Source organism: Erinaceus europaeus, chromosome 3 (genome assembly GCF_950295315.1).
Source record: "Erinaceus europaeus chromosome 3, mEriEur2.1, whole genome shotgun sequence".
NCBI lineage: Eukaryota > Metazoa > Chordata > Mammalia > Eulipotyphla > Erinaceidae > Erinaceus > Erinaceus europaeus.
The window spans coordinates 66976235-66999928 of record NC_080164.1 but is presented as its reverse complement, the minus strand read 5'-3'; the positions used below and the strand labels follow the sequence as shown (position 1 = coordinate 66999928).

Here is a 23694-nt window from a genome sequence, read left to right as displayed (position 1 = left end):
GACTATGGGCTTGAACCTTGGTCCTTGCTCATTTTTAAATGTGTGCTCTACCCTGCACACCATCACACAGCCCCTGATTCAAAATTTGTGATGTGATCAACAATCAGAATATTATTCACACTGATGACCAATGATACACAGAAGTCCACTATCTCTCTTTTTTAAATTATCTTTATTTATTTATTTATTTATTTATTGGATAGAGACAGCAGAAATCAAGAGGGAAGGGGGTGATAGAGAGGGAGAGAGACAGAGAGACACCTGCAATAGTTTCACTACTTGCAAAGCTTTCCCCCTGCAAGTGGGGACCAGGGGCTGGAACCTGGGTCATTGTGCATTATAAGATGTGGGCTTAACTAGGTGCGCCACCGCCCAGGCCCAAAGTTCAGTATTTCAATAGTTCTTTTCCTTTCTTTTCAGATTTTATTAGAAAGGTAGAAGGAGAGAAAGAACCAGACATTGCTCTGGTACATGTGCTGCCTGGGATTGAATTTAGGTCTTCATGCTTGAAAGTCTAATGCTTTATCCACTCTGCCACCTCCCGGACCACTTGATAGTTATTCTCAATATGCTTGTCTGATATAGTGGGCACATAGTGCATGTGGAGATCAGGCACTGCCATTTCCCTAAGTCTCTGTCTGGGTCCTCCAGAAAATAATCCTGGCTTGGTTTACTAAAGAACAGATGGGTCCCTGGTATCAGTTTTCCCATTAGAAAAAATATATATATATATTTATTTATATATGTTGGTATGCTTCTAAATTCTTCTTCTAAGACCCTTTCTGTTTCATTAGTTTAATCCCCCGTGCTTAACACTGTATTCTAGTTACATAACCACTGTTAACTAGGCCCCGCCCTGCCTCCAGGGCATTGGTTCAATTCTCACTGTTTTGCACGCTTTTTCCTTCTCCCCACCCCCTATCCTACATACATCCCCTTCGGACCTGACTCTTCTGCCTCAGGATATATAAGGACAAGATTGCAATTAGAAATAGCTTAGATTGCGCTGCGTTCCACATGAATAAAGACTGAACTGCGTACCACTCAACCATGAGTCCCTGGTCATCTCTCTCTCCCGCCCGCAAAGCTAGCCCGACATATATATATTCCTGAATAGGTCATCCTCAAGTCCTTTATGTTAGGTTTTGTCGTTTTGAAGCTTATGAAGCTAGGAAGCTTTATGAAAACAAAAGATGGACGGTGAAAGAAATAAGAGTATCCTAGTGTTCTTGAGAGGGTGAAAGAGGTTGAAAGTTTCTGACAAACTGTTCTTCCAGGTCAGTATTCAAAACTCAGAAAAGGTACTTGTTTCAAATTATTAATTTTTTAAAGTATTTTATTTACTTATTTATATTTTTTAGAGAGATGCAGAGAAAGAAAGACACAGTGAGAAACACCAGAGCACTGCTCAGCTCTGGCTTATGGTGGTGCAGGGGGATTGAACCTGGGACTTCAGGGCCTCAGGCATGAGAGTTTCTTTGCATAACCATTATGTTATCTACCCTGCCCTCAAATTACTTTATAAGAGAGTAAAGCTCCAGAAAAGACTTAATCTACTGCAGTCAAGACTAAAAATGAGGGGTCAGGGAAATAGTGAAGTAGATATACACCAGAATTTCATGCCTGAGACCCCTGAGGTCCCAAGTTCAATCCCCTGAAGTCAAAGCTGAGCAGTACTCTGGGGTTGGTCAATCTCTCCCTCTCTCTCTCTCTCTCTCATTAAAATACATCTTTAAAATAATTTCAATGTTTATTTAATTATTTATGAGGAGATAAGATAAAAAGAACCAGAGCATCACTCTGACTCATGCAATGCCAAGGATCAAACTCTGAAACTCTTGACCTCAGGCTTGAGAATCCAACACTTTATCCACTGTGCCATCTCCCAGGCTGCTAAAATAGTTTGAAGAAGAAGGAGAGTAGGAGTGGAAACAAAACTAAAAGTGAAGAAAATTAACCTGAAAAGGATACACTAATGTTCTGAGGAAGTAAGCTACCTGTCCCAGTCTTGGATTATGTACAATAGCAGTTTTGAACAATAGCAGTTTTGAAAGCAATCACAACCTCTCTCTCACTCTCTCTCTCTCTCTCTCTTTCTCTCCCCCTCTCTCCAAATAATCAAATATGTCTAAAATTACATTCCAAGAAAATTTCAGATAAATTATGCTTACACTAAGATGTACACTTGAGGTGAAGAAAACTTACAAATTTTACAACATGAATTTCTAACTATTTAAAATGTAGTTTAGTCATTAGTTATTTTTTTTTATTCCTAGGGAACTTAGGATAAAAATATGATGTGATATAGTGATAGTTTACCACAATAATACAAACAGTATTATCAGTTACTCATTTAATGACCTCAAACAATCCTAAGTAGTAGATGACACTACCCACCTTATTTTATAGAAGTAGAACTGAGTAATAGAAAGTTCTGTATTGTCCAAGGGGACACAGCTTGTCATAGTCAAAAGGCTTCACACCTAAACAACTGGGCCCTGAGCCCCAGCTCTACAAGCAAGTGAATATATATTAAAGTCAGTAGTTGCTCTTGGTCTAGGAAGTGGTGCCATGACTAAAGTGTTGGACTGGGAGTCGGGCTGTAGCACAGTAGGTTAAGCGCAGGTGGCGCTAAGCTCAAGGACCGGTGTCAGGATCCCGGTTCGAGCCCCCGGCTCCCCACCTGCAGGCAGGTCCCTTCACAGGCTGTGAAGCAGGTCTGCAGGTGTCTGTCTTTCTCTCCCCCTCTCTGTTTTCCCCTCCTCTCTCCATTTCTCTCTGTCCTATCCAACAACAACGACTTCAATAATAACTACAACAATAAAACAACAAGGGCAACAAAAGGGAATAAATAAATAATAAAAAATAAAAATTAAAAAATTTAAAAAAAAAAGTTTTGGACTCTGAAGCATAAGGTTCTGAGTTTGATACCAGGCATTGCATGTGCTAGATCAATGCTCTGGCTCTCTCTCCCCACTTCTCTCATACATACACAAATCAATCTTTTTTCAAAAAGAAAAGAAGTGGGGGGATGGGTAGCGCAGTAGGTTAAGCACACATAGCGCAAAGCACAAGGACCAGCTTAAGGATCTTAGTTCAAGCTCCTGGCTCCCCACCTGCAGGGAGTCACTGCACAAGCGGTGAAGCAGGTCTACAAGTGTCTGTCTCCCCCCCCCCCCCGCCCCCCACATCTTCCCATCCTCTCTCGGTTTCTCTTTGTCCTATCCAACAAAAAACGACACCAATAGCAACAATAACAACAACAACAACAACAAAAGGGGAAAAAATAGCCTCCAGGAGCAGTGGATTCGTAGTGCAGGCACCTCTACCCCAGCAATAACCCTGGAGGCAGAGGGAAAAGAAAGACGAAAGAAGGAAAGAAGGAAAGAAGGAAGGAAGGAAGGAAGGAAGGAAGGAAGGAAGGAAGGAAGGAAGGAAGGAAGGAAGGAAGGGAGGGAAAAGAAGCTTTTTTTTTTTTTTTTTAAATCAGCAGTTGGGCGCACATGGCGCAAAGCACAACGACCTGTGCAAAGATCCTGGTTCGAGCCCCGGCTCCCCACCTGCAGGGGAGTCGCTTCACAAGCGGTGAAGCAGGTCTGCAGGTGTCTATCTTTCTCTTCCCCTCCTCCCTCCATTTCTCTCTGTCCTATCCAAGAACAATGACATCAACAACAACAATAATAACTACAACAACAAAACAACAAGGGAAACAAGGGAGTAAATAAATAAATATTAAAAATCAGCAATTGGGTAGGGGAGATAGCATAATGGTGGTGGCAAAAAGACTCTCATGCCTAACACTCTGAGGTCTCAGGTTCAATGCCATTAACCATCATAAGCCAGAACTGAGCAGTGCTCTGGTAAAAAAAAATAATAAAAAAATAAAAAAAGATATATATGCGATTTTCACTCAAAACTAAGTTTTACAGTCAACATTTATTAGAAAATTCTTACCTCTGGTTTGCTAAGGCTGGATGAGACCAAGGAACCAGATCCCACATCCAAATCCCACTGCTTTTTTCCATGGTTCTCAGGATCCAAGGCTGCGATTCGACCATCTAAAGTGCTGATAATCACTAATGATCTGTAAATTGAAAAAAATTAAGAAACAGTCTAAAGGCTATCCAAGATATTTGGTACCTACATTCAAAAGAAAACCAACCCCTGACCAGTCCTCAGTCTGAAAAGAGGGGGTTCACCAGCTCTCAACTATTATATTACTGATACCATTACTGATACTGTGTCTTTAGCCTTCCAAGACATTGTACTGTCTTTTTTTTTTCTGTTTATGCCACATATGAAAAGCTCTGAACTCCATGTTACCTGTCATTCAGCCACTCTAATTCCTACCTAGAACTCAATAGTTCCTGTTTTGAGAAATCGAGGGAAGAGGGGAAGACAGCGAGGGGAAGAGAAAGATAAGACACTTGCAGACCTACTTCACTGCTTGTGAAGCAACGCCCCTGCAGGTGGGGAGCCTGAGACTCAAACCAGGATCCTTAAACCAGTCCTTCCGATTTGGTCCCCCAGTTGAATTATTTCTAATCAAGTTTTTGCTTCTACCATTCCACTGAAAAGACCTCTTGATGGAATTAATGGTGATTTTCACTTTGAAAAATTCCACAGGTAGGTCAGTTTATTCAACCATCTATTAGCATCTGACCAGCTACTTCCTCTGCCCTCTGAAACACTGCTTCCAGGATACCATCTTTTCATCATTTTTCTCCCCTTATTCTCATGCTATTTTTTCTCAGTTTTACTTTCTAATTCCTCCTCATGTCTCCTGTATCTTAAATTATTTTCTACGATAGAAGTGTAATGGCTCAACAAGTAGAGCGTATGACTTGCATATGTGAGGCCCTGGATTCAAACCCCATTACCTCATATCACAGCAGTTTTCTGGTGTCTTTTCCTCTCTCAATAATAAGTGTATATTTTTATGACTTATTTGTGTACATATGCTTTTTATTGATGGTTAATGTCCAAGTTTATATGCTGGAAACTCCCAGACTGAGACAGCTGGTTCCACACTTCTCCCCTGAACTTTAAACTTTTTTCTTCCAGAGTCATAGAGTCTTGCACATGTGTGGTTTTACTGCTTCCTGGTCAACTTTTTCAATCAAATATATAATCAGAGAGAGAGAGAGAAAGAGATAGGGACAGAAGCAGAGACATCACAGTTCTGAAGCTTGTCCCAGTGCTGCAGCATTCCCATGTGGTGCTGGGGCTCAACCCTGGACAGCATGCATCGCAAGGAACACACCCCACCAACGATCTCTACAGCTCTAGGCTTACATACCTAACCACCTACCAGATTTAAATCATCAGACACGTTTCTCAATGTTCACATATCCAGAATCAAAACCTCCAGAATAGCACCAGTTCCTCAAATGCATCACAACTGATTTCCCCTCAATCCTGCTCACATTACAGTGTCCAAGGACCTGGGTTCAAGCCCCTGGTCCCCACCTGCAGGGGGAAAGTTTCACAAGTGGTGAAGCAGGGCTGCAAGTATCTTTCTGTCTCTCTCCCTCTCTGTCTCCCCTTCCCCTCTCAATTTCTGTTTCAAGTAAATAAATAAAATATTTTAAAAAGAGAAATGTATTATTATACAGTTGCTCTAGGAACTTTATAGGTATATTTGCCTGCTTCAAAGATCATTCAAATTCCAAGCATTGTTCCTGTCGAGGGTTACAAAACACAACTTTGTGTCTTCTCTATTTCATTTAATATGCAATGTACATAAGTTCAAAGTAAAGCCATAAGCTGACCAAGACAAAACGTTTGAGTATGCTCACTTGAAAGCTTTCAAAGAACTTATACATCAAGTGACTTATCAAGTAAATACAGTTAATTTAGTTCCCAAGCTATACACTGATTCTCATTTTGAATTTTTCAAATGGAAACTTTTTAAGACTTTTTTTTAAAACTTTATTTGTTCAAAGAAGTAGGACAGAGAGAAATTAAGAGGGAAGAGGCAGAGAGAAGAAGAAGAAGAGAGAGAGAAAGAGAGAGAGGGAAAGAGAAAGACACCTGCAGACCTGCTTCACCGCTTGTGAAACACCCCCCCTGCAGGTGAGGACCGAGGGTTTGAACCTGGGTCCTTACACATCTGTACATTTAACCAAGTGTGCCACCCAGTCCTTCAAATGGAAACTCTTTTTTTTTTTTCCTTGAACCAGTCATCTTTTATTGGGTGCTAATCTCAACCAGGATACAAAAGGGTTTCTTCCAGGGTGCAGAGTGATGGCCAGCCAGGAATGTAGTGCTTCCTCCACACCAGGCCTCTTCTGTAGCTGCTCGTGGCCGTAGTTGAACAGCAGTAAGCGGCCCAGCCATGCTGCCTTTCTTCACATTGATGTACTTGTCGTAGTAGTGGTAGCAACCTCTTTGAAATGTCCCGGCAATGCCTTTCGGGGTGAAATCACGCATCAATATCCAGCTTGGCAGCTCCCCTAGCTTCACATCCAGGAGCCTCTTCTCCTTCAATGGTGTGGCTGACACCATCTTGGAGTCCCGGGTGTCCGCGCTGCCCAAATGGAAACTTTTAATCTAATTCGTGATGAAAAGTCTGGTCACACTTCACACTAGTAATTCTAAATAACAAACAAATAGGAGCCAGGTGGTGGTTAAGCTCTCACATCCCAGTGCACACGGACCTGGGTTCGAGCCCATAAAGGGGTAAAGCTTCATAGGGCTGCAGATGTCTCTCTGTCTCTCTCCCTCTCCATCTCCTACTTCCTTCTCAATTTCTCTCTGCTTCTATCCAATAACAAATAAAAATATTTTTAAAAAATAACAAATAATAAATAAAGTGTAACTCCTCCCTCTGCTCATATGATCTAGCTTTCCAAAAAGATTTAGTGAGTTGAGGGAAAGGAAGTATACTTTGCTTTATAACATGAGTATAAAAGTTCATACCTTTAATGTGCCAATTTATAAATAAAAGTAATAGGATTGTATTAAGTTATCATCAAGAGCTCCAAGAACAACCCAGGAGGTGGTACAATGGAGAAATCGTTGGATTCTCGGGGAGTCAGGCGGTAGCCCAGTGGGTTAAGCGCTGGCGGTGCAAAGCGCAAGGAGCAGCTTAACCATCCCGGTTCGAGCCCCCTGGATCCCCACCTAAGGGAGTCGCTTCACAGGCAGTGAAGCAGGTCTGCAGGTGTCTCTCTTTCTCTCTCCCTTTCTGTCTTCCTCACCTCTCTCCATTTCTCTCTGTCCTATCCAACAATGACATTAGCAATAACAACAATAATAACTACAATAAAAAAAATTGCTGGGATTCTCAAGAATGAGATCCCAAGTTCGATCCCCAGCATCACATGTGCCATAGTGATGATGCTCTGGTTCTCTTTCAACTCCTCTCCCTCTCTTTATCTCGCTCTCTCATAAATAAATCTAAAAAAACTCCCAATCTAGTTAACCCTTTCCTAGCATCATTATAAGAATGTCTATATTTTCTGTTTAATAGTCATTAACTACACATAGTTAAAAAGCAAATAAGAGGGGGCCGGGTGGTGGTGCACCTGCTTGAGTGCACATATTACAATGCGCAAGGACCCGGGTTCGAGCCCCCGGTCCCCACCTGCAGTGGGAAAGCTTCATGAGTGGTGAAGCAGGGCTGCAGGTGTCTCTCTGTCTCTCTCCCTCTCTATCACCCCCTCCCCTCTTGATTTCTGGCTGTCTCTATCCAATAAATAAAGATAATTTTTCAAAAAAATTTAAAAAAAGCAAACAAGAACCCATCTGTCTCCTTGGCTCTTCTCTCTCCCTGATTCTTTAATAGTAATAATATTAAGCAAGTGGAATGGCAACAACCCCAATGACAAACCTGGTGACAAAAAAGAGAGAGAGAAATGGAAAAAAGGAAAGAAAGAAGGAGAAAATAAAGAAAATTAGTATCAGTAAATTCCCTAAGAGACTCTGTTAGGTGTTCAGAAAAATTCTTTATCCTTTTATCTACTACAGACTAGCCTGAATATTCACAAGGGTTGACTTTCCAAGTATGTCTCTGGAGAGGAGACTGGAAGTGAGTAGTAGTGCCAGGACAAAAAAGACAAGCTACAATTTTGACAACTCAACCTCATCACAGAGATGGTCTAAGAGAGAGATGGTCATCCATATACTGTGACTGAGAGAAATACCAAGTCGATTGCTGAAAGATAGTCTTGTGGTGACACACCAGATACAGCACATACATTACTATGTGTAAAGGCCTAGGTTCAAGTCTTTGGTCCCCACCTGCAGGAGGGGAAGCTTCATGAGTGATGAAGCAATGCTGCAGGTATCTCTCACTCTATTTCTCTGTCTGGGGAGGAGGGGGAAGAAAGAGGAAAGAAAAAAGGAGAAAAAAGGAAAGCAGAGTCTCTTCACCAAATGGTGTTGGAAACAATGGGTTGAAACATGCAGAAGAATGAAACTGAACCACTATATTTCACCAAATACAAAAGTAAATTCCAAGTGGATCAAGGACTTGGATGTTAGACCACAAACTATCAGATACTTAGAAGAAAATATTGGCAGAACTCTTTTCCACATAAATTTTAAAGACATCTTCAATGAAACCAATCCAATTACAAAGAAGACTAAGGCAAGTATAAACCTATGGGACCACATCAAATTAAAAAGCTTCTTCACAGCAAAAGAAACCACTACCCAAACCAAGAGACCCCTCACAGAATGGGAGAAGATCTTTACATGCCATACATCAGACAAGAGTTTAATAACCAACATATATAAAGAGCTTGCCAGACTCAACAACAAGACAACAAATAACCCCATCCAAAAATGGGGGAAGGACTTGGACAGAATATTCACCACAGAAGAGATCCAAAAGGCCGAGAAACACATGAAAAAATGCTCCAAGTCTCTGATTGTCAGAGAAATGCAAATAAAGACAACAATGAGATACCACTTCACTCCTGTGAGAATATCATACATCAGAAAAGGTAACAGCAGCAAATGCTGGAGAAGGTGTGGGGTCAAAGGAACCCTCCTGAACTGCTGGTGGGAATGTCAGTTGGTCCAACCTCTGTGGAGAGCAGTCTGGAGAATTCTCAGAAGGCTAGACATGGACCTACCCTATGATCCTGCAGTTCCTCTCCTGGGGATATATCCTAAGGAACCCAACACATGCATCCAAAAAGATCTGTATATACCTATCTTCTTAGCAGCACAATTTGTAATAGCCAAAACCTGGAAGCAACCCAGGTGTCCAACAACAGATGAGTGGCTGAGCAAGTTGTGGTATATAATATACACAATAGAATACTACTCAGCTGTAAAAAATGGTGACTTCACCGTTTTCAGCCGATCTTGGAGGGACCTTGAAAAATTCATGTTAAGTGAAATAAGTCAGAAACAGACGGATGAATATGGGATGATCTCACTCTCAGGCAGAAGTTGAAAAACAAGATCAGAAAAGAAAACAGAAGTAGAACCTGAAATGGAATTGGCGTATTGCACCAAAGTAAACGACTCTGGGGTGGGTGGGTGAGGAGAATACAGGTCCATGAAGGATGATAGAGGACCTAGTGGGGGTTGTATTGTTATATGGGAAACTGGGAATGTTATGCATGTGCAAACTATTGTATTTACTGTTGAATGTAAAACATTAATTCCCCAATAAAGAAATAAAAAAAGGAGAAAAAAAATGGCCACTAGGAGCAGTGAGTTGTCATGCAGGCACCAAGCCCCACTAATAACCCTTGATGGCATACAAAAAATAAAAATAGGGGCAAGGGTAAAGAGAAGAATGGTTATGCAAAGAGACTCTTTGGTTATCTTCCAAAGTCCCGGGTTCAATCCCTTGCACCACCATAAACCAGAGCTGAGCAGTGCTCTGGTAAAATTAATTAATTAATTAATTAATTAAAAGATTGCTTACAGGCAAAGTCCCTGGAGTGCAGGGATAACCAGAAGGCAGGATCAAACATTAATCAGAGATCAAAAACAAACATCACCCACCAAAACAATAAGAAAACAGGCTATTTATTTCCCTATGATCTAGCCTTCCTATTTTGAGGTTTCTATGAAGATGAAAAATCGGGAGTGGGGCGGTAGCGCAGCAGGTTAAGTGCACATGGTGCAAAGCGCAAGGACGGGTGTAAGGATCCCGGTTTGAGCCCCCGGCTCCCCACCTGCAGGGGAGTCGCTTCACAAGCGGTGAAGCAGGTCAGCAGGTGTCTATCTTTCTCTCCCCCTCTCTGTCTTCCCCTCCTCTCTCCATTTCTCTCTGTTCTATCCAACAATGACGACATCAATAACAACAATAACTACAACAATAAAACAACAAGAGCAACAAAAGGGAATAAATAAATAAATATGTAAGATGAAAAATCTTCAACTTACTTAAGAATGAAAAGATCTGTAGAGGCAGTACTCCCAGGGCAAAGAATGGAGGTTTGAAGTTAGACCAGAAAGCACATCCCTAATGCTCTGGTCTTGTTATTCTCAGTTTCTTTCAAATAACTATTTCATACATATGACTATTTCAGCTCAGCATGACCCAAATTTGACTGGTCGTAAAAATTAACTGGAGGGCCATCCTTGTAGCCTAAGACCGTTCTTGACACTTGATGTTCAAGGACTCAATCACTTGACAGTGCCATTCTCTTCACTCTCATGCTACTCTTATGTCACTTAGTATCCACTCTTGTGCTATTCATTCTTTTACACAAGATCTCTCTGTTAGACTCTGAGACTTGAGGACCGGCCCAGTGGTTCATAACCTAATAAAACACAACAAATGTTGAACGGTAAATCTAAATAAGATGTGAAGAGATGTGATTTGTCTAAGGTCATACACCAAATAAGAAAATTCAAACAAAAATTTGAAGGGTAAGTTTAGGCTACCTACTGTATCATTCTGTTGACTATAAGTTTGTTTAAGTGGTAATTACTATTTTATTACAATGTGCATCTTTTATACCTTCCAGAAATTCTACCAAGATGTGATCTTATCTTGTTATTGTTCTTATTGTGCCCACAACTGAACAGGAAAGACTTGAAGGGGCTGGGTGGTGGCGTACCCGGTTAAGTGCACACATTACAGGGCATAAGGAATGACCTGAAATCACAAAGAATGCTCAATTAAAAAAAAAAGTTTGGTGGCCTAGAAGGTGGCAAAATGTAATGCCCTGGCTCTCTCTCTCTCTCTCTCCTCTTTCATTATTAAGTAAAATCTTTTTTAAACTGTTTATCCTGACTTAAGTTATCCAGAATACCTATTCACAATTAAAATTATCAGAATCTGTGGTCCGGGAGGTGGTGCAACGGATAAGGCATTGGACTCTCAAGCATGAGGTCCTAAGTTCAATCCCCAGCAGCACATGTACCAGAGTGATGACTGGTTCTTTCTCTCTCTCCTATCATTTCTCATGAATCAATAAATAAAATTTTAAAAAAGAGTATATGCTGTGTTTTAAAGAATGAGGTCCCTCCCGAGTTTAATTACCTGCATCCCATGTACCAAAGTGATATTATATATATAAAAAAATTATCATAATCTAGAAATTATATTCTGAGTTCCTTCATGCAGCACTTGTAAATGAGTATTACTACCTAAATAAATTTCTCCAAGGGGGCCAGGTGGTGGCACAGCTGGTTAAGTGCTCACATTACAATGCACAAGGACCCAGGTTCAAGCCCCTGGTCCCCACCTGCAGGGGCAAAGCTTAACGAGTCGTGAAGCAAGGTTTCAGGTGTCTCTGTCTCTCTCTATCTCTCTCCCCTCTCAACTTTTATCTCTAATAAATAAATATAAATAAGTAAATTTATCCAATGAGTCTCATAAAGTAAATTTCCCATGTGAAAGATAAGGTGACAGAACTTCATATAGATCAGTTTATATATATATATATAATTTTTATTATTTATTTATTTATTATTATTATTATTTTGCTTCCAGGCTTATCGCTAGGGCTGGGTGCCTGTATCACCGAACTACTGCTCCCGGTGGCCATTTTTTTTCCCATTGCTCTTGTTGGATAGGACAGAAAGAAATTGAAGGAGGAAGGGAAGGCAGAAAGGGAGAGAGAAAGATAATGATACCTGCAAACCTGCTTTGCCGCTTGCGAGGAAATGCAACCCGCCCCCCAAAGGTGGGGAACCTGGGGCTTATATTGCACTGGACCTTGCACTTCATACTATGCACGCTTACCCCCGTGTGCCATCGCCTGACCCCTGACAGTTTAGATATTAGCTACTACACTTTTGTGGGTCAAAAGAACATGCAGTGGACAAGGTATTAGACTCTCCAGCACAGGGTCCTGAGTTCAATCCTGACACTGCATGTATCAGAGTGGGCTCTGGTTCTTTCTCTCCCTCAGCCCCAATTAATAAATAAATCTTATAATAATAACAACAAATCTTTTATTTTTTGAAAAATATTTTATTTATTAATTAATGAGAAAAATAGGAGGAGAGAAAGAAAGAACCAGGCATCAGTCTGGTACATGTGCTGCTGGAGATTAAACTCAGGACCATGCTTGACAGTCCAATGCTTTATCCACTGCAGCACCTCCAAGACCACACAACAACAAATCTTCAGGGAGGAAATCTATATTTCTATTGTTAGAAGAGAAACTCCACAAAGTAAAAAATGTGATTCAGTTAAATTTGCTTTTTCTGATAAAGCTAGGAATGTTTTAGCTGGGAGTTGGGCGGTAGCAGAGCCAGTTAACACAGGTGGCCCAAAGCACAAAAACCAGTGTAAGGATCCCGGTTGGAGCACCCGGCTCCTGCAGGGGAGTTGCTTCACAGGCTGTGAAACAGGTCTGCAGGTGTCTACCTTTCTCTCCCTCTCTCTGTCTTCCCCTCCTCTCTCCATTTCTCTCTGTCCTATCCAACAACAACAACATCAATAACAACAACAATAATAACTACAACAATAAGACAACAAGGGCAACAAAAGGGAGTAAATATTAAAAAAAAAAAGAGTGCTTTAGCTAAATATATGGCCTCACTCAGGGAAGTATATGTCCTTGTTTAAAACCAAATAAGTACTAACTGGACTTTACCTTTTAGTCTTCACCTACTAAGCAAATATTCAGATAATATGTCCTTTATTTAGACATATCACAAGACTAGCCATGCCCCAAATCAAAACAAATATATTAAAGTTACCAAGTACTTTTTTTTTCTTTTTTTTTTTTTTTGCCAGAACACCACTCAGTTCTGGCTCATGGTGCTGCTAGAGATTGAACCTGGACTTGTAATAAGTATACCACTTGTGAAGCTTTCTCTCTGCAGGTGCAGACCAGGGCTTGAACTGGGGTCCTTGTGTACTGTAATGTGAGTGTTTAACCAGGTGCATCACTAGCCCTTATTTATTAACTTATTAATGTGTTTGTTTATTTATTTATGAAAAAGGAAAGAAAGAATAAACCAGTGCATCACTCTGGCACATGCAATACCTTGGAGCAAACTTGGGATCTCATGCTTGAGAATTCAATGCTTTATCCATTGTGCTACTTCCTGGATGGCTTGTTTTTTGTTTTGTTTCTTAGCTTTGCTTTTGTTTTTTGTTTGTTTGGTTTTTTGTTTTTAATTTTTTATTATCTTTATTTACTGGATAGAGACAGCCAGAAACTGAGAGGGGAAAGGGAGAGAGAGAAGGAGAGAGAGACAGGGAGATATACCTGTTGCCCTGCTTCTCCACTTGCAAAGCTTTCTCCCTTGCAGATGGGGACTGGGGACTTGAACTCAAGTCCTTCAGCATTCATTGTAACGTGTGCTCAACCAGCTGCACCACTACCCACCCCTTGCTTTTGTTTTTAACCAGAGCACTACTGAGCTTTAGCATAAAGTGGTGCCAGGGAGTGAGCCTGGAACTTGCCGTGGTGCCTCAGTCTATTAGTCTACAGCTGGTATTATCTCCCCTGTGCATTTTTTTGAAGTATAGTTATAAATCTGAAAACCTGAGGGGGGAAACCAGATTTATGTACATTGATTTTCACCCGGTAAGTTTGTGAAAGAATGGACAAGAGAAACAAAGACTAATAAAGTCATCTTACATTTGTAGTAAGTGTCCAGTAATTCAACACAGTGTTTCAAACAGGGAACCTCAGGAATGCAAACCCCAAGCTCTACCTACCAGCTGAGCCATTTCCCTAGCTTGCTAGTAACTCTTTTTTAGAGGGGAGTTCTCTAGGCAAGGCAGAAGGAAAAGGAACAAATAGTCTATAAATCAGTGTGATAGGATAAAGACAGTTCTTTACAACTTCTGAGTTGGTCAGATGGCCTCAACTGGGACGATGCCTATCTCATCACAGGAAACCCAAGTAACACTTTGCAATTTGCTATTTATGTTGTAATCAAATAACTGGTAGCTCAGAGATTATACCTGACTGCATGAAGCCTAAAAGTGAAAAGAGATGACAAGTTTCTTCTCAACTGTCTACAGTGATAATTTCACTTAAATTTCAACTTTATTGGGGGCTGGGAGGTAGTGCAGCAGGTTAAACGCACATGGCACCAAGCTCAAGGACCAGCGTAAGGATCCCGGTTCTAGTCCCTGGCTCTCCACCTGCAGCGAGGGTCACTTCACAAGAGGTGAAGCAGGCCAGGTTCCAGGTGTCATCAGGATGCCGGCCAGACTTCCCTGGATTGAAGACCCCACCAATATGTCCTGGAGCTCAGCTTCCCCAGAGACCCATCCTACTAGGGAAAGAGAGAGGCAGACTGGGAGTATGGACCGACCAGTCAACGCCCATGTTCATCGGGGAAGCAATTACAGAAGCCAGACCTTCTACCTTCTGCAACCCACAATGACCCTGGGTCCATGCTCCCAGAGGGATAGAGAATGGGAAAGCTATCGGGGGAGGGGGTGGGATATGGAGATTGGGTGGTGGGAATTGTGTGGAGTTGTACCCCTCCTACCCTATGGTTTTGTTAATTAATCCTTTCTTAAATAAAAAAATTTAAAAAAACTAAAAAAAAAAAAAAACAAGAGGTGAAGCAGGTCTGCAGGTGTCTATCTTTCTCTCTCCCACTCTGTCTACCCCACCTCTCTCCATTTTTCTCTGTCCTATCCAACAATAACAACATCAGTAACAACAATAATAATAACCACCACAACAATAAAACAACAAGTGCAACAAAATAGGAAAAGATGGCCTCCAGGAGCAGTGGATTCATGGTGCAGGCACCAAGCCTCAGAAATAACCCTGGAGGCAAAAAAAAAAATTTTTTTTTCAACTTTATGTAATATTTAACAGAAGAAGCACTGACAATAAGACTTCCACCAGAAAAACAAGTTTATTTTAGTTAATTTTTAAAGAAAAAATTAATTTATTCATTCACTCACTTGCTTAAAATGCAAAGTAAGCATTTAGAATTGAACCAATAAAAATTCCCTCAAGAGGGGGAAAAATTAACCAGTGAGTCTTCCACCGCTTCTTTTAAAATAAACGATTATGTGTGCATGTGTGTGTTTCCCCAGAGCACTCACTCACTGCTCAGCAATGACTTATGATTGTGCCAGGGGCTGCACCTGGGACCTCAAAGCCTCTCCATAACCCCTAGGCTATCTTCCTGTTCAAGATTTAATTATTTTCTTTAGATATTTATTTCTTTATTCCCTTTTGTTGCCCTTGTTGTTTTATTGTTGTAGTGATTTAATTATTTTTAAGTGTGTGTGTGTGTGTGTGTGTGCGTGCGTGCGTGCGTGTGTGTGTGTGTGTGTGTGTGTGTGTGAGAAAGACCAATGAACTGCTCAGCTCTGGCTTATGACACTGCTGGGATCCAAACCTGTGCCACATGCATGTAAGTCTTGTGTCCTAGCATGCTTAGCTATCTCCTCAGGCTCTCATTGCTTCATGAGTTATCAAAAGATTACATGCAAAACTGGGTCACCAGGAAGTAACATAGTAGCAGAGCTTAAGATTTGTAGGCCCAAGTTTGATCCCCGTACTGCATTTGCTGGAGTGCTGCTCTGGCTCTCTCATTAATATACAAATATCGAAAGAACAACAACAAAAAAATTGAAATATTAATGCAGCAACTCCCTCTTTTTTCTTTTTCTTTTCTTCTTCTTCTTCTTTTTTTTTTTTTTTTTGTTTGTTTGTTTTACCAGAACACAGCTCTAGCTAATGGTGGTGCAGGGGACTGAACCTGGGACTTTGGAGCTTCAGGTCTGAGAGTTTCTTTACATAACAATTATGCTATCTACCTCCACTCCAGCAACTCCCTCTTTTTAAAAAGTTTTGCAAGTACCATAGTCTTTCACAGCTGTTTGTAATAAACGCTTGGTTGATTCAAATCTGTTCCCCTAATTCTCCTCCTTGAAATAAACAGGATATTGACCTATTAATATGAAATTTTTATCTTGTTTTTTTCTCTGTTTGTTTTTTACTTTTTTAAGAGCACTTAGAAGGTTGGAGGCTCCTGATCCTAACATTAGATTTAACAGTAAGGGAAGAAGGGCACAGAACTGAAAAGCTTGAAGCCTTAACCTCTTGCAATCTGCATATTCTACTGCTTCACCTGCTTAATTTAGTTAGTTAGTTATTTTCCCCCAGATCTGAAGCCCTACACATGTGTAATTTCACTGCCCCAGAGCCAACATTTTCATTCAGACAAAGAAAGAGAGGAGAGTGGTCTGGGAGGTGGCACAGTGAATAAAGCACCGGACCGTCAAGCATAAGGTCCCAAGTTCATGTGCCAGGGTGATGTCTGGTTCTTTCTCTCCTATCTTTCTCATTAATAAACAAGATCTTGGGGCCGGGTGGTGGCGCACCTAGTTGAGCACATGTATTACAGCATACAAGAACCTGGGTTCGAGCCCCAGCTCCCCACCTGCAGGGGGAAAACTTTGCGAGTAGCGAAGCAGGTCTGCAGATGTCTCTTCTCTACCTCCCCTCCTCCTCTCAATTTCTGACTGTCTCTATCCAATAAATAAATAAAGATACTAAAAAAAAAAAAGAAAAAAAATCAACAAGACCTTTTAAAAAATTGAGGGGGGAGGAGACATAACACAGCACCAGAGCTGCCCCCAGAGCCAGTGCCATGGCTCTCTCATGTAGCACTGGGTCTTAAACATTGGCCACATGGCAAGGCAGGCAACCTACTTATAGAGTATCTGTCCAGCCCTATTTGAATTCTTAGGTGTGTTCACCACCACATCCTTCATTCTCCTCTATACTCACTCTCCAACCTAGCCAGCTTTGTCTGTCTCCTTTGCTAGCTCATCTTCTTCTCTTGCATAAAAGCATGTCTTGGGGTTTGACCATGAGCCTCCTGTTGCACACAAGTTCAACACTGTAACCTGACTTTTCTCTAACTCTGGTCACTCACTTCCACCTCTCTACCACATGGCTCCCTCAAATGTCCTGCCAGCACCTCCTCATTATATGTCTAATACCAAACCCCTTACCATTTCTTCCCTGCCTCCCCTACATCTTTCCATCTACCCATGTGTGCACTCCCCTTCTGCTCACCCAGTCTCAATCTTTGGATGGGGATGATTAGGGAGGAGGAATCAAGTCACTTGACAAGAACTAAGGTTCCGCCTCAAGTCACTCAAAGGGCCCCACTCGATTCTATAATGACTTAAGTAAAGCTTTCATCTGCACTGCTATGATCCTCCTTTTGGTATCCTAACTTCAAGTTTTCGGTACATGGAATTGATAGAGACATATTCCTTATGCATAAACTTGAATTTGGCCTGGCATTCAAGAAACTCTACACAACACCTCTCTAATGTATGGGCAAGTGTATCACAGGATGATAGTGTACGTAAGACTATACGCACATGATATGGTCCCAACTTACTCTTAGTCTCATCTTCTACTCCTCCCTACCCATCACACATGTGTCTGATTTTTCTTGCACACACCCCCCCACACACACATGTCACTTACACACACATACAGTTAAATGTAGATTTTAAAAAAAATTTCTCTAAGCATACTTTTCAGCTTCTGTGTCTCTTTCTGATTCCTCAAGACCAGTATCTGCCTATAGCAATTCTACCCATTTTTCAGTTCTGTGATAGCCTTTCCCTATCTTTGCATCTACCTTGTCCGATACTCGAAAACATTCCCCGCTTATACAAACATATATAGTCCAGGAGGCAGCTCAGAGAGTAGAGAACTTCGCATGCAAGCATGCAATGCAAGGCTTCATCCCTAACACTGCATATGCTCTGGCTCTCTCTCCCTAATAAATATGTTTTAATTAATTAACTAATGAGAGAAAAAGAGATCCAGTGTATCACCATGGCAGTGCAATATGGAGATCAATTTCAGAACCTCAAGCATGAGAGTCCAAGGCTTTACTGACTGCACCACCTCCCGAGTCTCAAGAATTAATCTTTAAAGCCATAAAAACCATGAGACACAATGGCACTTAATATGCCATTGCACATCTGCTCATGTCATTATGGGTCTCCTCACTTAAGTGTCACCACTATAGTATCTGATCCTCCTAAAGAGTCTACTTAACCCTAAAACTACTGGGCTTCTTGGTATTATAGTTCTATTACAGTAGACTTGTATTCTTGTTTTTTTCTTTTTCTTTTATTTATTTTTTGCCAATAGGGTCAACACTGGGACTCAGTACCTGCATGATGAATCCACCTCCCTGGTGGCCATATTGTTCCTTTTAATTTCATTTGATAAGATAGAAAATGAGATGGGAAGTGGTTTTTGAGAAGCAGAGAGAAGAGCCACACTAGTGAAGCTCCCCCCAACCCTGCAGGTGGGGACCAGGGGCTTGAACCTAGGTCCTTGTGCATGATAACCTGTGTACTCAACTGGGCACACTACATCCATCCTCAGTAGATTTGTATTCTAAATGGAACATTTCATTCATCTTATGATGTAGGTGCTTCAGGAGTTTCTTTAGAATAAACCAAAAATTAACTTCCAGGAAAGTTAACATACTAGAGTCAATTCATTAAATATTTGCTACTTAAAAACAACAACAGTGGGAGTCGGGCTGTAGCGCAGCAAGTTAAGCGCAGGTGGCACAAAACACAAGGACAGGTGTAAGGATCCCGGTTGGAGCCCTGGCTCCCCACCTGCAGGGGAGTCGCTTCACAAGCGGTGAAGCAGGTCTGCAGGTGTCTTTCTCTCCCCCTCTCTGTCTTTCCCCTCCTCTCTCTATTTCTCTCTGTCCTAACCAACAACGACGACAACAATAATAACTACAACAATAAACAGCAAGGGCAACAAAAGGGAATAAATAAGTATTAAAAAAAAAAAAAAAACCAGCAACAGTGGTCTGGGAGGTGGCATAGCATATAGCACTAGACTCTCAAACATGAGGTCCTAAATTCAATCCCTGCCAGCATATGTACCAGAGTGATATCTGGTTCTTTCTCTCTCTCTCCTCCTATTTTTCTCAGTAATAAATAAATGAAACATTTTTTAAGTATATTTTGGGGGTCCGGCGGTAGTGCAGCAGGTTATGCGCACATGGGCGAAGTGCAAGGATCCCAGTATGAGCCCCCGGCTCCCCACCTGCAGGGGGGTCACTTCACAAGTGGTGAAGCAGGTCTGCAGGTGTCTTTCTTTCTTTCTTTGTTTTTTTATTGCTGTTGTAGCTATTGTTGGTGTTACTGATGTCATCATTGTTAGATAGGACAGAGAGAAATGGGGAGACAAAGAGGGCGAGAGAAAGATAGACACCTGCAAACCTGCTTCACCGCCTGTCAAGCGACTCCCCTGCAAGTGGGGGCTCCAACTGGGATCCTTATGCCGGTTCTTGAACTTTGCGACACGTCCGCTTAACCCACTGCTGCTACCACCGACTCCCAGGTGTTTATCTTTTTCCCTTCTCTATCTCCCCTCTTCTCTCCTTTTCTCTCCGTCCTATCTGGCAACAATGACATCAACAACAACAACAATAATAATAACCATAATAACGATAGAAACAAGGGCAACAAAAAGGAAAAGAAATAAAATATTTTTATATATTTAAAAAAAAAACAAGAAGATACTGTGAAATGTACAATCAGTTTTGAGTCCAGCTCCCGACAACACTGAAGTGCTCCTTATTTTTTATTTTAAAAAGAAATTACATTAAAAAGCTTAAGTGCTGTGGTATCACTCCCTCTCTGCTTCACTCCTCTTTCTATAAAAAAAACCAAGTGGCTCTCAGAGAACTTTAGTACTTATCCTATTATAGTAGACTCAGTACATAAATGAAGGTTCTCACATCTAAATGAAATTTAACTATGATTTGTTATGATTTAGTAAATACATTTAAAATTTATACTTACTAGTCTAAACTCTAATCCTCCCTGGTATAATTTACCTAATGTTTTTATTATCACTCCATTTGTTAAGACAAACATCACTTTCTCCCCATATATTTGAACATAAAAATGCTTAACATTTGGGTTCAAACTTTGAAACTTGTCTTAGAATATTTATCTTCGATTTCAAGATAAATCCCCCTTCATCAGTGAAGCAGTGCTGCAGGTGTCTCTCTCCCACTCTAGCTTTCTCTTCCTTCTCAATTTCTCTATCTCTACTGACAAAAAGAAAAAAGATTTAAAGACTATATAACTTTAAGCAACACCTTTAAGGAGGCAAAGCAACCAAGATGACCCTATATAAAATATTCATACAGCAAAACCTTTAAGTATCAAACTGCCAAGATTCAAGGACCCATCCCTAGCTCTTAGACTTTAGTGTGTTCAAGAATTGCCTGGAGTGCTTGTCAAAGTTGCAGATTCCAGGTTCTTCTTGCCTGGAGAAAATCTGATTCAGTAAAACTGCAGTGGGGCCTAGAAACCACAGAGTAACCCAGCATCCCCACGTGATCCAGATGCAGGTGTTCTGCAGATCCCAACTAGAGAAACAAGCCAGAAACCCTGTGCGGGAGCTACTACAAGACTGTACTTCATGGAAATACAGAATTAAAATGTTAATTTGTAAAAGTCCTTTTCCCAAACAGTTGTTACACCCGCACTGACAGTGGGTAACTTGCGAATGGAAAAAAGAAAAAAGGGGGGAGCAGTTAAGGGTTTCGGAAAGTTCCTTGGGACACAAGTCAAGCCGGAAAACAAAGGAGGGAAAGTGCACTTTCCGTCCCACCTCTGCACAGGGTCCTCTGAGCATCCCAGACACCTGCGTCAGCGTTGCTCTCGCGGGCGAGTTAAGAGATCCAGCACCAAGGAGTAGAGCGAAGCCCGCAGCTGGCGCGGGAAGCAGAAGGGTCGCCCTCCGCCAGCGAGAGGCCTCAGCGAAGGAGACCCCGGGCCCCGGCCTCCCGCGCTCCTCACCTGCCGCGTGGCTGAAGCTCGGCCTCCTCTTCGGGCTCCGGCTCCCGCGGCTCCTGCTCTGCCGCAGCCGGCAGCGCCTCTGCGTCCTCCACGGTCACCTCCGCCGCGGTCACAGCCCCGGCCGCGGGCGCTCTGACCGCAGAGGTGGGCGCAGCCGCAGCTCCCAGACCGAATGCGGCCTCCGCCGATGGCACCGGGGTGTCAGGGGCGCGCCTCGATGCCACGGTCCCCGTCGCCAGCCCGGGCAGCAGCTGGAGCAACAGCTGGAGCAGCAGCGCCCGAGCAAGCGGCCCGGGATGCGCGGCGCGCTCCATCAGCGGCCCGCCCCGCGCGCGGGCATGGAAGGGTGACTCTCCGGGCCCGACTCTCCCGTCACTTGGAGCCCCCGAGCCGGCTGAGGACGCGTTAGGGACCCTGCCGCCGCCCCGATGGCCTGCACAGGCGGCTGCGATGCCCCAGCCACGTCTTAGCCCAGCCTCCGCCGCCACCACCTGAGTGACAGCCTCCTTCGGACATCGCCCATTGAGCAAACTTTCCGCGCGTCTGCTCTCGGATTGGCTGGAGCTCCCGTCACTCCGGAGCCCAGTCTGGTCCTGTTGGAGAAGGTGGGTTGTCCCCAGTTGTCAACAGCACGTTTACCAATCAAATCGTACTGCGGTCGAAGTGGGTCCCGCCCTTTTCCGGACGCAGTGACCAATAGGAAACGGCCCTCCCCACAGGCTTCTCATCTAATTGGTGGAATCCGTAGTTCCTGGAATACCTCTACTCAGGAAGATTGGCCGGCGGGCTGGTTAGGCTCGCCTCTCAAAGCGAGGCGCTAGAGAAAACGGAAAGGTCACTGGTGGAGAAGGACGCCCCTCAAAAGTCTGAGATAACTTCTTCTTGATTGGTTGGACGCTTCACTTAATACGTGGCCGATTCTGACTGTGGAAAGGACAATCCCTAGTGAAAACAAGATTGGAAGGTCTAGTCCCTGGTGGCGGAAAGGCGACTGATTTAAAGGAACTGTTTAGAAAAGCAAAAACCCAGGGAAAAGTGTGTTTGTCCAGAAGACACGAAGTTCCTACAGGTGGATGGGGTAAGGCGGGTTGTGGCCTTGGGGGTGCTCAGAACTACCATTTGCTGAAGATGTCAGTACCTACAGATGATCTCCGTCACCCGTCACACCCCCTTCCTCTTTTTAAATGGGGAAGGAAGGAGCACTGCACTTACGTAATTTATCCAAGGTCACATTGTTAGTTATTTTCAGAAGCATGGTTTTAATCTTCTTCCTGACACTGGTCTCACACGCTTTGTACCGCATTGTAAGACAATGCCCAAGAAAGACAAAAGTTGGCTTATGGTAAGAGTCCCCTCATATGCATACCTCAGTTCAAGTCCAATTCTCTTTCTCTCTCATTGCCACCACGGCTATGGCTCAGTGCCGGCACTATGAAACCACTGCTCCTTGTGGTCATATTTTCCTATTGTGTTTTGTTTGTTTCTATTTTATTTGACAGGACAAAGACAAATTGAGAGAGAAGGGGAGTGGGAGATAGAAAGAGAGAAAGATATAAACACCTGCTTCTCTACTCATGAACGTTCCAACCTCCTGTAGGTGGAAAGCGAGGGCTAGAATCTGGGTCCTTGTGCATGCAATATGTATGCTTAACTGGGTTCTCAATAGCCTGGTCCCTTCAAACCCAATTCTCTTGCTTTCATTTCCCTCTGAGAAACTATTGCTTTCACTTTTCCTCCTTCCTACCCACAGGAATTGGCGTTAAGAATCACTGCCTCCCCATTATTTTGGTCTGCTATGTCACACTAATTCTGCATAACAAACCATCCTAGAACTCAGTGGCTTATAATAGTCAATTATTCTTCCTCATGTATCTGCACAACTAAAGCTAAGGCCCAAGTTGATGTGAATCTAGATCTTTGCTCATTTCATCCGTCTTGGAAGAATTTACTACTCAGACCATGTTCTCAAGGCGGTAATGGAAATGCAAGAGGCCAAGCCCCACTATTTATGCATATTTCATACCTCTACTTTTATGTGTCTGCTAGCACTCCTGGAAACAGTATATGCCACAGAGCTATGTCCAAAGTGAAAAGCACTTGCCACACACCAAGAGGCCATGGCTAGAGTGCAGAATCAAATTACTACCATGGGAAGAGTAGACTTGTGAACACTATGTCAGTCTACTCTACTTATCATGAGTATTTTCCCTTATCTGAGTGACTGAATCTAAAGAAATGTGCTGGGGCTTCACTAGAGCACTACGTGATACTTATTGACTTCTGAGTTTGCATATTCTAATCCACTCTGAACAGATTTGTTGATCCATTCTGGCCCTCTTAGAGATATCTCCATATGTGAAATTTGCAGGGATATATGCAGAAATACAGAAGCAGAGCTCTTCGTATATACTCATGGGTATTATTTTTCATTCTGGATAGAAAAATTGACTCTCTTGCTC

General features: G+C 42.4%; 1 protein-coding gene across 2 annotated transcripts in view; it reads right to left on the bottom strand.

Moving 5' to 3' along the window:
* EIF2AK3 (eukaryotic translation initiation factor 2 alpha kinase 3) overlaps nucleotides 1-21726 on the bottom strand; it is a 93176-nt gene extending 71450 nt beyond the window's left edge. Inside the window, exons 1-2 of one of the 2 annotated variants that reach the window (XM_060187359.1) lie at nucleotides 21236-21726; nucleotides 3955-4084 (exon numbers count right to left, since the gene is read on the bottom strand). In XM_060187359.1, coding sequence (XP_060043342.1) covers nucleotides 3955-4084; nucleotides 21236-21549 — 444 coding nt within the window. In that variant the 5' untranslated portion in view covers nucleotides 21550-21726. Of the gene's footprint in view, nucleotides 1-3954; nucleotides 4085-21235 lie in introns of those variants that run through there. The other variant, XM_060187360.1, reaches the window with a different exon arrangement.
* Between the last annotated feature and the right edge of the window lie 1968 nt (nucleotides 21727-23694).